The sequence below is a fragment of the Ovis aries genome, chromosome 21 (genome assembly GCF_016772045.2).
Source record: "Ovis aries strain OAR_USU_Benz2616 breed Rambouillet chromosome 21, ARS-UI_Ramb_v3.0, whole genome shotgun sequence".
NCBI lineage: Eukaryota > Metazoa > Chordata > Mammalia > Artiodactyla > Bovidae > Ovis > Ovis aries.
The window spans coordinates 42,034,050-42,048,883 of NC_056074.1; the positions used below are offsets into that span (position 1 = coordinate 42,034,050).

Genomic DNA, 14,834 nt, shown 5'->3' on the forward strand with positions numbered 1-14,834 from the left:
CTGGGTTACGAGGCTCAGCCTGGCTCGAATAAAACTTCCCATTTCTTTCTTAGATTGACGACTGATTAGTTTTTTCATCGACATCCTCTAAGCTTCTAAGATTGTCAGATTTGCACAAAACACAAAAGGTTTCGCTAATGAGTGACACTCCCCAGAAAGGGGCCACAAAAACACCTACGGCTGGATCCAGGGTGTCCACATGTTTTCAGAGGCAACAGGAGAGAGCACTGGAGTAGGCAGTGGGTTCAAGAGGCTGGGCAGCTTGCTCTAAGGTCGGCTCAGAGCCACTGACCTCAGGCAAGCTGCTGCCCCTTTACACCTTCCATTTTACAGTTGGATGATCTGAGCATCACATGGGACCATCCTCTCACAGAATTTTCAGGCCTAACTAAATGTGATAGCTTGGAAGAAAGTTTCATTTGGGGAGAAAAAACAAAAAGACAAAACATTTAATTAGGCAATTCTTGGGCTTTCCTTTCTCTTCGACTCTCACTGCTCCTAAGCGTATCTGTAAGAAAGGCCACTGGCACAAAAAGAAAGTGAAGGTCAGTTAATTCTGCTGCATTTGCGGTCTGGGCACAGAAAAGGAATCAAATGACGAAAACTGGATTTCAGGATTATTGGTGGCAGCCAGCCAGCCAGCCAGTTTCCAGACACTGCACTCAACCTGGTCAAACAGTTAAAAGAAAATTAGCAGTAAAAGACCACACATTTTTAAATGTCTCAACAAAAGGAAGTCTACTAAATGATAAGTGGTCATCTCAAAGGCACAGTATGGACAAAAAGCAAATTTATGTTTTCTGGTTAAGCCTGAATACGGACGTACACACACAGACACGCACACACATTTCTTGTAATTTAAACTTATGATTAAGTTTTCTAAGCTTAAAAAAGGGGGCAAAATCTTTTTACCTTTAGTAGTTATTTTTAGAGCCACACATCCTAATTTTGGCTTGTCACCCACCTACTTGTCTGCAAGGTTAGTGAGGAATGAACAGAGGCCTCCACTTCACCGCATACAAATGTCTCTTTCAACAGGAAAGAGATCTAATCTTGGACTAGAGAAACTAAAAGCAAAAGTCACCAAGTGACTTTTTTTTAAGCGGGCCACAATATCCCTGCTTCATTCAAGGCCCTAAATCCAAAGGGACTTGCTAGACGTATTTCGGGTGAGCCTGGGTGGCTCAGACGGTAAAGAATCCGCCTGCAAATGCAGGAGACCCAGGTTCAACCCCTGGGTTGGGAAGATCCCCTGGAGGAGGGCATGGCAACCCACTCCAGTATCCTTGCCTGGAGAATCCCCATGGACGGAGGAGCGTGATGGGCTACAGCCCATGGAGTCACAAAGGGTCGGACATGACTGAGCGACCAACACTTTCACTTCTTTCAGACACATTTTAAGCTTCTGTACAAAGTGTACTTTGTGACTGAACAATATTGTTCTCCTTAGAAGAGACCTGCTTTCCCACGACACCGGTATGTTTGCAACAGCCTGCCTTCAGGCGGGGCGTGGGGGGGGGGGCCTGAGGGGCCGCGGGGTCCGTTTTACTGGATCTGGCCCCTAGTCGGCCGCAGAGCCCCTCGGCGGGCCCGCGCCCCCTCCATCGGGCCCCGCCCCCGGCCGGCGTCACCTGACTGCCCGCCCCCCCTGCCACCGACCTGATGACACTGATGTGAAACTGGTCCTCGCGAAGGCCCCGCCAAGCGCCGGGCAGGAACTCCTTGCACCACAGATAGGCCCTGCGCCGCGTCCGGGGCTCGGGCTGGTCGTCCGCCGCCGGCGGCGGCGGGGGCGGCGGGGGCAGCGGCAGCGGCGGCGGCGGCGGCGGGGGCAGCGCGAGCGGCGGCTGCCGCCCGCCCAGCTGCTTGGGCTCGCGGTCACTGGCCCCGTCGCGCTGCTGCCCCACGCCGGGCGCCGGGGCCGCGCTGCCGCTGCCGCAGCTCAGCAGTAGCCCGAGCGGCGAGGGCTCTGCCTCGCCCCCGTTGCAGAACTTGGTCTTCATGCCGGGCAGGCGGCCGAGGAGGCGCGGTCGGCCGCAGCGCGTGAGAGCGAGGCTCAGGGTCCGGCCGGACGCCCCCCTCACGGAGGCCGGGCGCCGAGGCCGCTCCCTCCCTCGCTGACGGGCAGGCCCGGGGCGCGGGCGGCTGGGGGCGCGGCGGACGGGTGCGGGGCGGCGGCGGCGGCGGCGGCGGCGGCGGAGTGGAGGTAGCGAGCGGCGGGCGGCAGCGGCGGCAGCACTCGGCTGATCCCGCTCGCCGTGGCGCTCGCTCCTATACCGCCGCCGCACGAGGAGCGCCGGCCGCGTCACAGCCCGCCCTCGAGCTCGCCGCTGATTGGCCGCCGCCCGCGGGCCCCGGTGCATCACAACCGCCTCCGCCCTCTCCACGCCGCCTTCTCATTGGCTGCGGGAGCACACTGGCCCCGCCCCGCCTCCTTGCCAGTCCCGAGTGCTGCGAGCGACGGAGGCGGGGCCTCGAAGGGGCGGCGCCTCAAGGGGGCGGAGCGTCGAGCGGGCTCCTGGGGTCGCAAGGATGGCCAAGCTAGTAAACCCGCTGGGGGCTCCCCGAGAGCGGTCGGAGGCCGGGCGGCCCTTGAACTTCAGGAGAGCCAGACCTCGGCTATGGGGGCTGAAACTTTGCTTGGACCCCCCTCGAAACCTGCAGGACAGCAGAGGCTGAGGCCTGGCAGGGGGCGGGCAGGCAGGAAGCGGGTGCCCGAAGGCCGGCTTCTCTCTCCCCACGACCTTGGAGCGAGGCACCTCCTTCTGCAGCCCCGTAGGTGTGTTTTTAGAACGCTTCCCGGCGCCGGCTCCGCTCTCCGGGAGACGTGGCCACGCCCCGTCCAAGCTGGAGCGTGAGAAATGATTGTCCCCGGGTCAGAAGCCGAGGCCGGAAAGGGGGAAGACAGGTTCAAGGCCGCGCCGCCGGCCCAACCCTCTGCAGCCTCAGTTTCCCTGTCCGTGGTGCTGAGGATGCCTGGGCCTACGGGCGCGGGGCGGGCGGGGCGGCGTCCCCGCGACCTCCCCGAACACTGGCCAAAGGTGAGTGTCGCGGGGGCTCCTGGCTTTGTGGAGGCCGCCCCGCCCGCCCCCGCACAGGAGGCAGTCCCGTGACTGTGACTAACGCACCTTTGCTCGCGGAAGTGGGGGGGGGGGCAGGGCCTCCCCCCCCTCCATTTACCCCATGTACTGCCCCGTGTCCCTCTCTCCTCTCTCACCCCGGCGCCCCAGTCCTTTCCAAAAGTAATTGGAGTACGGATACATCTAAAAATTACGGATCCTCTTTTTACCCGGCGTGAGCTGGGACAAGAGGTTTCGCTGGTTGCTTAGGAAATTCAGCGCCTGGCATACAGGAAATGGCTTCTGTGTAGGGATTTCACAGTCTTCGAGAAGAAAACATCTCTTCTTAGCAGTGTGTGCTTGGCTGCACTTGCTCCAAGGGGGGGGGGGGCGGGGAGGGGAGGGCTCATTGAACAAAGGATTATGATGAAAGGGGGCTTTTGTCAAGACAGCTGTGGAGGTGGGCCTGGACACTGAACTGGAGGGAGCTGGGAGCCGGCCCAGCACTTTGGGGAGAGGAGGAGCTGGATGTCGGGAAAGCTGAGAAGTCAAGGTCTCCAGTCAGGCCATTTAGATAAGAGGGCCAAGGACTTTGTCTAAAAATACCAGCCCTGAGAAGGTGGGGCTGTGTCTATGTTCTGCCCAGGTGACAGGCCTTTACGCCACTATCCCGTGGCAGCAGCCTGGTAATCTCACAGGAATGCTTGAAACGTGGCAGGGAGGAAGGGATACAGGAAGTGAGGGTTGGGCCTCTGTCCTTTGAGGGAACTCTGGTGTCTGCTGGTTTGGGCTAATAGAACCCACAGCTTCCTTATGGGATCACAATTCGTTGTAGGAATAAGAAATTGCCTCATTAAAGATGTTGGAAAGTTATGCCCATTACTGCTCCCATTTAATGGATATGGAGACTGAGTCCTGTGGAGGCTGAATGACTCAGGTGAGGACCCTTGGCCGTGGTGAAGAAGATGAAGAGCAAGGCAGGTGTCCTGGTTGCTTCATGTGAAGAGCATCATGCCTGTATGGATGCAAAACTTCCCGCCCACTACAGTCTAACTAAAGTCCTGGACTTGCTCTCTCTCAATGGCCAGTCAGGACCCACCCTTAGCCCCGGGGTTGTCAACTCCACGCAAAACCTCCATGGCAGAGACTGAGGTAGCTTGGCATGGTAATGGTAAAATATTAAATTTTACATTAGGGGGTGTTTAAGCTGAGCTTTGAAAGGTTGAGAAGACATCTCTCCTAGGCAGTCAGGAGCCTCAGGCTGCTTTTACCTCTGCAATGAGCATAATAATAGGAGCAACTTTCCTGAATCATCTGTGATGATGTATCCAACACACGGTGCTCAGGAAAAATATCAGACACATCACTACCCAAAGGAGAAATCCAGAAGGATAAATATGCCCATGACCCTTGAGGGAGCACCCATCCCCAAGACTTCCTCCCCAAACAAGAAGTCATCAGCAGCACAGAGCCCCAAATACATGTACAAAACTGGCATCACCACATTATTTCTCACTGAAGAAAGCTGGAAATAACCTAAATGTTTGTCTAGCGTCCCAGTCTGAGCTGTAAAGGATGTCGGCGCATCAGTCAGGAGTGAAGTTAGTAGGAAGGGTACATTTTTCCCTTGAGTGCCTTCAGTGTGCCAGAAATATTTGCTGAAAAGTTCTTCCCTGGTGGCTCAATGGTAAAGAGTCCACCAGGCAATGCAGGAAACACAAGTTCGATCCCTGGTCTGGGAAGATCAACCAAGCCCATGCACCACAATTACTGAGCCTGTGCTCTAGAGCCCTAGTTGCTCCTAGCTCTAGGAGCTGCAACTATTGAGCCCACGTGCCGCAACTCCTGAAGCCTGCACACCCTAGATCCTGTGGTCTGCAGCAAGAGAAGCTGCCGCAGTGAGAAGCCCATGCACTGCAAAGAGTAGCCCCCACTTGGTGCAACTAGAGAAAAGCCCACACAGCAATGAAGATGCAGCACAGCCAGAAAGAAAAAGGTTTTAAAAAGAAATATTTGCTGAACAAATGAAGTCCTGGCTCAGCTCTTGCCAACTATCACTTTGGGTTGAGCCTCAGTTTCCTCAGCTGTAAAATGGGTTATCACTCGCAGGGCACAGGGTGGTTGTGAAGGGTGAACGGGTGGCTGTACAGGATGTGTGCAGCGAGCAAGACACCCCCACCCTCCTGTTGTTACATTCAGTCTCTGCTTGGTGTGGCTTCTTATCCAGCAGCTGGCATTGAGTAATGAATAACGCACAGCCTTGTAGCAAACCAGCCTTGGAAGACAATACTGTGTAAGATGAGAATGCAATGGACATTCTGATCACCAGAATGTGATCGTTTGTGCACATGTGGACAAGGCTTGGAGAGAAATTTGCTACGGCAGGTGCTGGTGCTGGGAGGAATGTGTTCCAAGCATAAAATCTTTTCTTCTAGGACATCAGAAAAAATTTTCCAAAAGCTCCTTGATGCTAAATTCTGTCAGAGCAGACACATGGCATGGGTGATGGGCCTCAGGATGGGCCAGGGAGCAGGGCGTGGGGGAGATTACGAGGCCCTGCCCAGACTCTGGCCTTCCTGGAGACTGGTTCCTGTGGTCTGGCCTGAGAGGCCTGGCAGGGGAGTCGTTGGGCAGACCATAGGCAAGCTCCTTACTTGTATCCAGCATCTTTGAACTTTCAAAGCCAACAGTATGTTAAGTATAATCAGCACTTCGTCTCTCAGGTGAGAAGGTTGAGCTTCACCCAAGAGGTAAAACCATTTGTCCAAGGCAGGCAGCTAGTAAGGACAGGACCCAGGGACCTACCCAGGACTCCTCCCCCTGAATATAGGGGAACTCCATCCTTCTGCACCAAAAGCACCTTTGACCCAGAAAGTCCTAGGCACTTGGCACAGTGGGGATTTCCTAGAGGACTGCAGAAGGAGAGCCCTGGTTGGCTCTGCTTACCACCCCCTCCCAGGCTGCACTCAACCCAGTCACCTCAGTTTCAGTTCTGAGCCTTAAAATATTAATGTGGGTGGAGAGAGGCCATCAGACTGAAATCCTAACTGTTCAAGATTGAATTACAGCCCCTGCCAGCAGTGTGACATGGAACTGGGCTCTTCACTGAGTGCCTGGGTTGACCCATGCCCAGGATGCTCTGTTAGCCTGAGGGCGAGCAGGCCCAGCAGCTTCCAGAGGTCTCTGGGCCTTTCTGAGACACGATTCTACCTTACACCTAGCCTCAGTGTTTCAAGGCCAAGGCCCCAGGCAGGACGGAGGGCCCACAATTTAATGAGAGCAGGGGACTCGTACACCCATGTGTCCGGTGGTTGGGACAGGCTCTCACCCTACCCACCCCCCCACATGCAGATATCTTGAGTATAGCATTGGAGGTAAAAAGCTGTCTGGAGCATTTGCCTCCACCAGCTGTGTGACCTAAGACAAGTTACCTACCCCTTTAAACCAGATGGAGATGACTGTTCCTACCCTACTCGATTGTTGGAGGTGGGGAGAATCATTGAAGGAGCAGGGAAAGGGCTGGGCTCAAGGTCAGGCCCACGCAAAGGGTAGCTGTGGACTTGTACTGATTGCTCTCTGGATCCCCAGCACCTGGTGTTATTAATAGTAAGGGTGGCCCTGCAGGAACTCATCCCATTAGCCAGGGGCTGGGGCAGGGGCAGGGGGGTCCAGGGGAGATGGGAGCAAAGAACTCTGTTAATAGCAATACAGAGCCTCCCGGAAGTCTACCAGGGCCTGGGGCCTTTTCCATTCTTTGAGGCACCTAGCACTTTTCAAAAATGAAGAAATACAGGCAAAACGTGTTTTATTGCTCCTCAAAAATACCACTTTTTTTCCCCCCAAATTTGTGGCAACCTGTATGGAGCAGACCTATTGGTAGCATTTTTCCAACAGCATTTGCTCACTTCATGTCTGTGTCACATTTTGGTAATTTGGGGAAACATTATTATTATTATATTTGTTATTGTGATCTGAGATCTTGTTTTTGTGACCAAAATTACTGCCCACCATTTTGGTAAACGATGAATGCTGTGGCCATCGGAGCCATCAATCACTGCAGCAGCCCCCTTGCTGTGCACCCTGAGGGGAATTCAGGATGGAGAAAATTAGAATGCTGGCACTAGATAGCTGAGATGCCTATCAAAGGAATAATTGCGCTGAGCCCAGATTCTTGCAGCTTGCCATCCAGAGAAAACACTAAAACCATTAACTCAAGATGTCTGATTTTTGTGGTTAGCAGTAATCTTTTGATGTTTGACTCTGAGTTTCATTTATTTGTTTGTTTGTTTGTTGTTGTTGTTGTTGTTGTTTTCCAGCAAAAATTCTGTATATCCCAGCTTCTCCCTTTGCCTCTTTGGAATGTTTCCTCAGAGCCATCTGAAAGTCTCTTTTCCAGACTACATTCCTCAGGAAGGTCCCCAAATAAGCATACCTCTCAACTTTTAGGTTGTGCATTTTTTTTTCCAGCTGATATTGATAGATTTGCAAAAAGATTACTGCTCAGTGAAGGCTCAGATGATGGTTAGCATTTTTTAGCAATAAAGTATTTTTTTAAAGTATGTGGATAAAGAATGTTCCCTGCCATATCAGTGAACAAGGAGGCCGTGGCCATCCAGCCATCAACCACTGCAGCCACACCCAGCGGTGCACCCTGAGGAACTGGGATGGGGAAGAATAGGATACAGGCCCTAGATAGCTCAGGTGCAGAGCAGAGGAATTATTTCAGTGAACCTAGACTCTGGCATCTTTCCATACATAGAAAAGTGCTAAATTCATTAATTCGACATGTCTAGTTTCCTTTAATTAACAGTAATCTTTGAATGATCCCACTACCTGGTTTTTATTGCAAAAACTCCTCTATACCCTGAGTCATCCCTTACCTCTTTGGAGCAGTCCCTCCAAGCTATCTCAGAATGTTCACCCAATAAAACAATTCTCAGGCTTCCCTGGTGGTCTAGTGGTTAAGAAGCCACCTGCCAATGCAGGGGACACGGGCTTGATCCCTGGTCTGGGAAGATGCCACACGACCCAGAGCAACTAAGCCCATGCACCTCAGCTACTGAAGCCTGCAGGCCCTAGAACCTGTGCTGTGAAATGAGAGAATCCACTGTAGTGAGAAGCCCCAAACTGCAACTAGACGGTAGCCCAAACTCACCGCAAGTAGAGAAGGCCCGCGCGCACAGCAACAAAAACAGCGCAGCCACACATTTCTTTTAAAAACTGTAATTCGCAACTTTTAGGTTGTGGATTTTTCCAGTTGGCAGGATGTACACTGTTTTTTAGACATGATTGTTGCAGACTTAATAGACTGCGGTATGCTAGGAGTATGTGGTATGTGCACTAGGAAACAAACAAAAACAATCGTGTGGCTTGCTTTATGTTGATACTTAACTTTGTTGTAGTCTGGAACTCAAGCCGCAGTATCTCCAAGGCATGCTGGTACCTCAACATAATTATTGAAACTGGGGCATAGGGCTTCCCGGATGGCTCCTTGGAAAAGAATCCACCTGCCAATACGGATGACGTGAGTTCAATCCCTGATGCGGGTAGATCCCACAGGCCCCAGAGCAATTAAGCGTGAGCACTACAACTACCGCATCTGCTGTGTTCTAGGGCCTGGGAACCGCGACTACGGAAGCCCGCTTGCCCTGGAGCCCGTGCTCCACAGTAAGAGAAGCCTCGGCAATGTGAAGCCTGCGCTCTGCCAAGGAGAGTAGCCCACACTCAGCCCGGCTGGAGAAAAGCCTCTCAACAACAAAGACTCAGCACAGTCAAAATAAATGGAATGTTTTTTAATCTAAAAATATTTATTAAAAAAAAAAAAAAACTGGGGCATATTTGAAACACGTAAATTGAACAAATCAATGCCTTTTATTTTTTCGGCCGTGCTGTGTGCCTTGGGGGATCTTAGTTTCCAGAAAAGGGATTGAATCCACGCCCCCTGCAGTAGAAACATGGAGCCTTAACCGTTGGACCACCGGGGAAGTCCCACACACCAGTGCTCTTAACACACATGCAAAAGCTCCTGCACAAGATAATTTTACTGTTCCCAAGCTAATAGCAGGATTCATTAAAAATAATTATGGTTTGTGGCACACTGAAGAGCATTTTCAAGCCTGACCACGTCTCTCTGATTATCTTTATTTAGAAATGACCCCAAAAATCTAACTCTGAGGCCCTAGGGCACAGGAAGCCCTCCTGGGGCCCCCAAGGTAGACCCTGGCAGTGACCATCCACCTATCAGCAGTGATCCCTGGGGTCCCCTGTGTGCGTTTCCTGTGTCCCCACCAGAAAGCCTTCCAAACCCACCTTCTGATTTTGGTGGAAACCTGTCCCCTGGTTTTGCACCCTAGATGCCTTATTTTTGTGACACAAGAAATGCAATTGTTTAGAAGATCCCTGTTCTGACGGAAGTCACACTGTGGGGAACCAAACCTCTGGGCAGGCGTCAGGAAACCCTGGTTCAGGAACTGTGCCCCACTGGACTCCTTCCTGCTCAGTCAGGCCTGGGCCCTGTGGACTGGACTTGTGCCAAGTGGCCTTGGAGTGGCTTTCCTTCCTGTGGAGAAAACCCAGCAGGACTCGAGGGCCCCTTGAATAGATGGGTAAGCTGAGGCTGGGGCACAGGCTGGAGTCAGTGGTTCTGTCTATCCGGGATCCCATGGCCAGAGCTCGGCACCCCACCCCCAACTCCCCACTCTGCATGCTCAGAACCTGGCCCCTCACTCCTGGAAGGGTTAGGGAGAGGGTCTAACCTGTGGGAGGGTCTCTCCCCCAGGAGCACCTCCGGTCCCTAGCCTGATGCCCCTAGCTCTGTCCTTGGTGACCCCCACTCCCATCTCAGTCTGAAGGAGCCTCCCAGAGGTGGGGGTCCCCTGGCGACCCTCTGTGTGACCTTGGCCGGTGCCCAGCTTCTGAGCCATCTAACAGGGCAGAGGGGCGCTTGGCGGCAGCCTTGGAATCCACTGGGTCCTAGAGACCAGCGGCCGTACCCAGCCCCCCACCTCCCCCCAACAGCTGCCAGGCCAAATTCCAAGGTCCGGGGCTACGGGGAGGAGGGCGCGGAGGATTCCTGCGCCAGGCGGCCGCTGTCGGTGAGAGGGCGCTGGGCCGAGGGGCGGGTGGCTGAGGGCACAGGCCTCCCCTGCTTTACAAGCCCCCTCCCCGCGCTTGGGACCCGGTAGGAGCCGCTCCCGTGTTCATCAGGAGCAGCTAAAGGCCTTTCCGGGTTTTTCCGACTGGCTTTTGCAATTAGAGCTTATATTTACCAGATAACAGCTAGGCACCGCCCGAGGCTGCGGCGCCAGACTGGCCGGGGGAGGGTGCGAGGGTGGCCGAGGGCAGCTCCTGGAGCCTTGGGGCAAAGGTTTGACTCCCGGAAGGCAAGTGGAATCCGCCAGCAGATTCTCCCAGGAAGCCAGGCCTCCAGACAGGAGCTAAGGCCCTACAGCGATCCCCTCCCCCAAAGGCCCGCAGCCTTGGTCCTCCTGCCCGTGAGACCTCCCCCCTCTCCCTTCTCACCTGTGCTGGCCTCTGCCTCTACCGACCCCTTAGCCCCCATCCTTCTCCAGGGGCTGCTCCTCGGTGAACGCATGTGCTGGGGTACCGGCGGTGGTGGGAACAATTTGAGCCCCTACCTCATACAGTTGTTAGAGGATTGAATAAGTGAATAGTTACGAAGAGCTTCAAACAGAGCCTGGCCCACAGCTGGGGAGTGAAAGGAGAAAGAACTCTGTTCTCCTGGCCTCTTGTCCACACATCCACCTGCACTCAGTCATATGCTGGGGGCCCTGTGCTGTTTCATTATTTAATATGAGACATTATTTAATATGTCTCATATTAAAAAGCAGAGACATTACTTTGTCAACAAAGGTCCATATAGTCAAAGGTATGGTTTTTCTAGTAATCATGTATGGATGTGAGAGTTGGACCATAAAGAAAGCAGAGCACCGGAAAACTGATGTTTTTCAACTGTGGTGTTAGAGAAGACTCTTGAGAGTCCTTTTGGACTGCAAGGAGATCAAACTAGTCAGTCTTAAAGGAAATCAGTCCTGGGTGTTCATTGGAGGACTGATGCTGAAGCTGAAGCTCCAATCAGCTTCAGACACCTGATGTGAAGAACTGACTCACTGGAAAAAACCCTGATGCTGGGAAAGATTGAAGGCAAGAGGAAAAGGGGACAAGAGAGGATAAGATGGTTTGATGGCATCACCAACTCAATGGACATGAGTTTGAGCAAGTTCTGGGAGTTGGTGATGGACAAAGAAGCCTGGCGTGCTGCAGTCCACAGGATTGCAGAGTCGGACATGACTGAGTGACTGGACTGAACTGTGCTGTTTCACCACCAGAAATAGCCCTTTACAGCATCCTACTTTAGATCCACCAGCTCCTATTGTTTGATCTTAGTGTGCTCCACTGGGACCTTCCCTGGCTACCACTTCTATTCTTTTCTTTCTTTCTATTTTTATAAGTATTTATTTATTTGGCTACGCTGGGTCTTGGTTGCCCCACGCAGGATCTTCAAACTTCATTGCGACATGTGGGATCTAGTTCCCTGACCAGAGATGGAACCCGGGCCCCCTGCATCGCAAGTGCAGAGTCTTAGCCGCTGTACCCCCAAGGAAGCACTCTGGCTACCACTTCTGATCTTTTTCAACCCTCGGATCAAGCTGCAATTACCACGCTCTCTTAAACCCACCCTCCTGGCAGAGACTCCATGAGAACTTCCACTACCTGGGCCCCCTTCTTCCTGGGAACATGGGAAGACTGCACTTCCCTGTAACCCCTCCCCTTGCGGTGGGCTAGGAGCACGATACTCCTTGGGTCCTGGGGGAGCCTCTCCGCCCTCCTGCTTCCCTGGGTCCAGGGGAAGAAGCCAGGGCAAGGGCACTCCTTCCAAAGTGCCTGCTTCAGGACTTCCCTGGCAGCCCAGTGATTAAGACTCTGCTCCCAAGGCAGGGAGCCCTAGGTTCAATCTCTGGTCTGGGAACTAGATCCTGCTTGCCACAACGAAGATCCCATGGGCCGCAACTAAGCACAGCTGAAGACAACAGCAACACAGAAACCCCAAAGTGCCTGGCCCCATGGATCTCCACGTGGAAGGAAGGCTGCCTGCCCACCACATGAATGGACTGTGACACACAGAGGCCAAACGTGCCCCTCCAGGGCCAAGGAGGCTACATGTTTGACATGCCTTCACACCTCCCCTTTCCTGGTGGGAAAGTTCAGACCTAGGGAGCTGCCAAGAGAAGGCAACAGAGAAGCGGGGCCCTGGAGGAGAGACCCCTGACCAGGAACAAAGAAGGCTTTTAACATGAGCTTCAAGCAAAATTTTGTGGTACTCACCAGGGTGATCTGGGGGCTCTTTGTTACCGCAGCTGGCCTCTCCTAATACATCATTCTCTTCCTCTGTTACATCCACCTGGCAAACCCCCACCGAGGCGAACCCAACTGGCTCCTCTTCCCCTGCCCTTCTCGGCTGCCCCTGGAAAGCTGAATGTTCTGCATTAACATCCTGAGACTGGTTCAACTGGTTTTCTTTCAAATTCATGACCATGGGCCCAGTGGGGTCCTCACGCTGTTCTACTGCCTGTCCTAGGAACCTGGACCTTCTCATCTGAGACGACCAGCCTTACCATCTTAAACATCCTTAAGTGTACTGCTCAGTAGCATTAAGTAAATTCACATTGTTGTCCACCCAGTCTCTGGAACTCTTTTCATCTTGCAGGACTGAGAACTTTGTACACATTAAACAGCTTCCTATTCCTCCTTCCATCTGGCCCTGGTGACCACATTCTATTCTCTGTCTCTGTGAATGCGTGTATTCTAGGCACTTCATATAAGTGGAACCATGCAATATGTGTCTGACCTATTTGAATTCTTTTTAAAAAATTGTTTATTTGGCTTTGCTGGGTCTTCGTTGTAGCATATAGGATCTTTAGTTGTGGCACGTGGGATCCAGTTCCCCAACCAGGGATTGAACCCAGGCCCCTGCGCGTTGGGAGCACAGAGTCTTAGCCGCAAGACCACCAGGGAAATCCGTGACCTATTTTATTTATCACAATGCCTCTGAGGTTCATCCATGTTATGGCATGTATCAGAATTTTAATCCTTTTTAGACCAAAAAAAAATTCTACCATATGGTTAGATCACGTTTTAAAAATCCATCTCTCCGTTGACGGACACTAGTTGTTACTACCTTTTGTGTGTGTTCAGTTGCTCAGTCCTGCCCAACTCTTTGCGACCCCTTGGACTGGGGCCCACCTCTGTCCATGGAATTCTCCAGGCAATAATACTGGAGTGGGTGCCCATTCCCTTCTCCAGGGGTTCTTCCCAACCCAGGGATCGAACCCAGGTCTCTTACAAAAAGTCTCCTGCATTGGCAGGGAGATTTTTTTACTATTGCACCATCTGGGAAGTCCCCAAAATAGTGGATGCTAATACATACTGTAGACATTTTAAGAAATCTTCAAAAGGTAAATACATTTATAAAAATACATGTGCCTTGCCATTCATTCAATAAATATGATTTGTTTTAAAATAGGTCACAAAAGTTCAATTTACCAAAACTCTATACCTGTTTCCTGCCTTTTGATTTCGGTCTCAAATATGACTTTAAATCAAAAGCAGTAGTTTAATAATTGATTCATAAGATTAATCCCAAGAGTTATGTGGGTAGCTTTCAAATTCATTCCTTATAAATCACTGGAAAGTCTTGACCAGTGGTTTCTTGCATCAGACATATCTGGGGGGCTTCTTAAAATGTGCATTGGCCCTACCTAAAAACTAATGAGTAAAAATCTTCCAGAAACTTTTTTTTTTTTTTTAATGTTTTCAGGTAATAATATGCAGCCTAGTGTGGAAGCCTCTGACCTGGATCACCAGATCAGTGGCTCTCAACTTATAAGGTACATCAGAATCACTTGACAAAATTTTTTAAAACAGGGAAAAAGATAAAAACAAATAGATTTGCTTCAGTAGATTGTGAGTGGTGTCCAAGACCCAGGATCTCAAATATTCGTTGCAGCGGGACCGCAAACCACTCCAAGAAACAAGGCGCAGCCTTTGTCAGATCATGAATTCACATTTCAGCTACTGTGAATAACGCTTCCGGGAACATGGCGCCAAAATACTTGTCCATGGGCTTGCTTTCAGTTCTTTGGAGGATATGCCGTGAAGTGGAACTTCTGGATCAAAGTGGAGCTCTGTGCTTAGTGTTTCGAGGAACTGCACACTAGTTTCTACAGCTGTACCATATGACATTCCCACAATGCACCGGGGTTGTCCTTTTCCCACAATTCACCAACACTTGTCTCTCTCGCTTCCATTTTTAAAATAAGGGTCCTAGGGATTTAGCTGGTGGTTCAGTGGCTAAGACTTCGCACTCTCAATGCAGAGGATCCAGGTTGGATCCCTGGTCAGGGAACTATATCCCACACGCTGCAACTGAGAATTCATACGCGCAATTCAAGATGCTACATGCTGCAACTGAAGTAAGACCCGGCGCAGCCGAAGTAGAAAAAGAAGGGCATTCTAATGGGTGTGAAGTGATGTCTCCTGTTTTTTTTTCTTTTTGACCATGCCACGTGTATTGTTTGGGGCTTCCCTGGGGGCGGCTCAGATGATAAAGAATCTGCCTGCAATGTGGGAGACCTGAGTTTGACCCCTGAGTTGGGAAGATCCCCTGGAGAAGGGAATGGCTTCCCACTCCAGTATTCTTGCCTCGGGAATCCCATAGACAGAGGAGCCTGGTGGCCTACAGTCCATGGGGTCGTC

The 14,834-nt window shown here is 51.8% G+C and overlaps 1 protein-coding gene and 1 long non-coding RNA gene across 18 annotated transcripts in view; one reads left to right on the plus strand and one right to left on the minus strand.

The window, feature by feature from the left end:
- CHKA (choline kinase alpha) overlaps positions 1–2,309 on the minus strand; it is a 57,694-nt gene extending 55,385 nt beyond the window's left edge. For 15 of the 16 annotated variants that reach the window (XR_009597952.1, XM_027959911.2, XM_027959910.2 and 12 more), the window contains exon 1: positions 1,660–2,309. Coding sequence is in view for 14 of the 16 variants with exons in the window: in XM_027959911.2 (XP_027815712.1) it covers positions 1,660–2,003 (344 nt within the window). In the remaining 2 variants the exon portion in view is untranslated. Of the gene's footprint in view, positions 1–912 lie in introns of all 16 variants that reach the window. The other variant, XM_060404353.1, reaches the window with a different exon arrangement.
- Positions 2,310–2,878: 569 nt separating this feature from the next.
- LOC121817501 (uncharacterized) lies at positions 2,879–12,758 on the plus strand. Of its 2 annotated transcripts, XR_006057450.2 has the most exons (3): positions 2,879–3,041; positions 8,462–8,583; positions 8,673–12,758. It is a non-coding gene; the product is annotated as an uncharacterized LOC121817501 (long non-coding RNA). The 2 variants fall into 2 exon arrangements; XR_006057449.2 differs by lacking the exon at positions 8,462–8,583.
- The last annotated feature ends 2,076 nt before the right edge of the window (positions 12,759–14,834 follow it).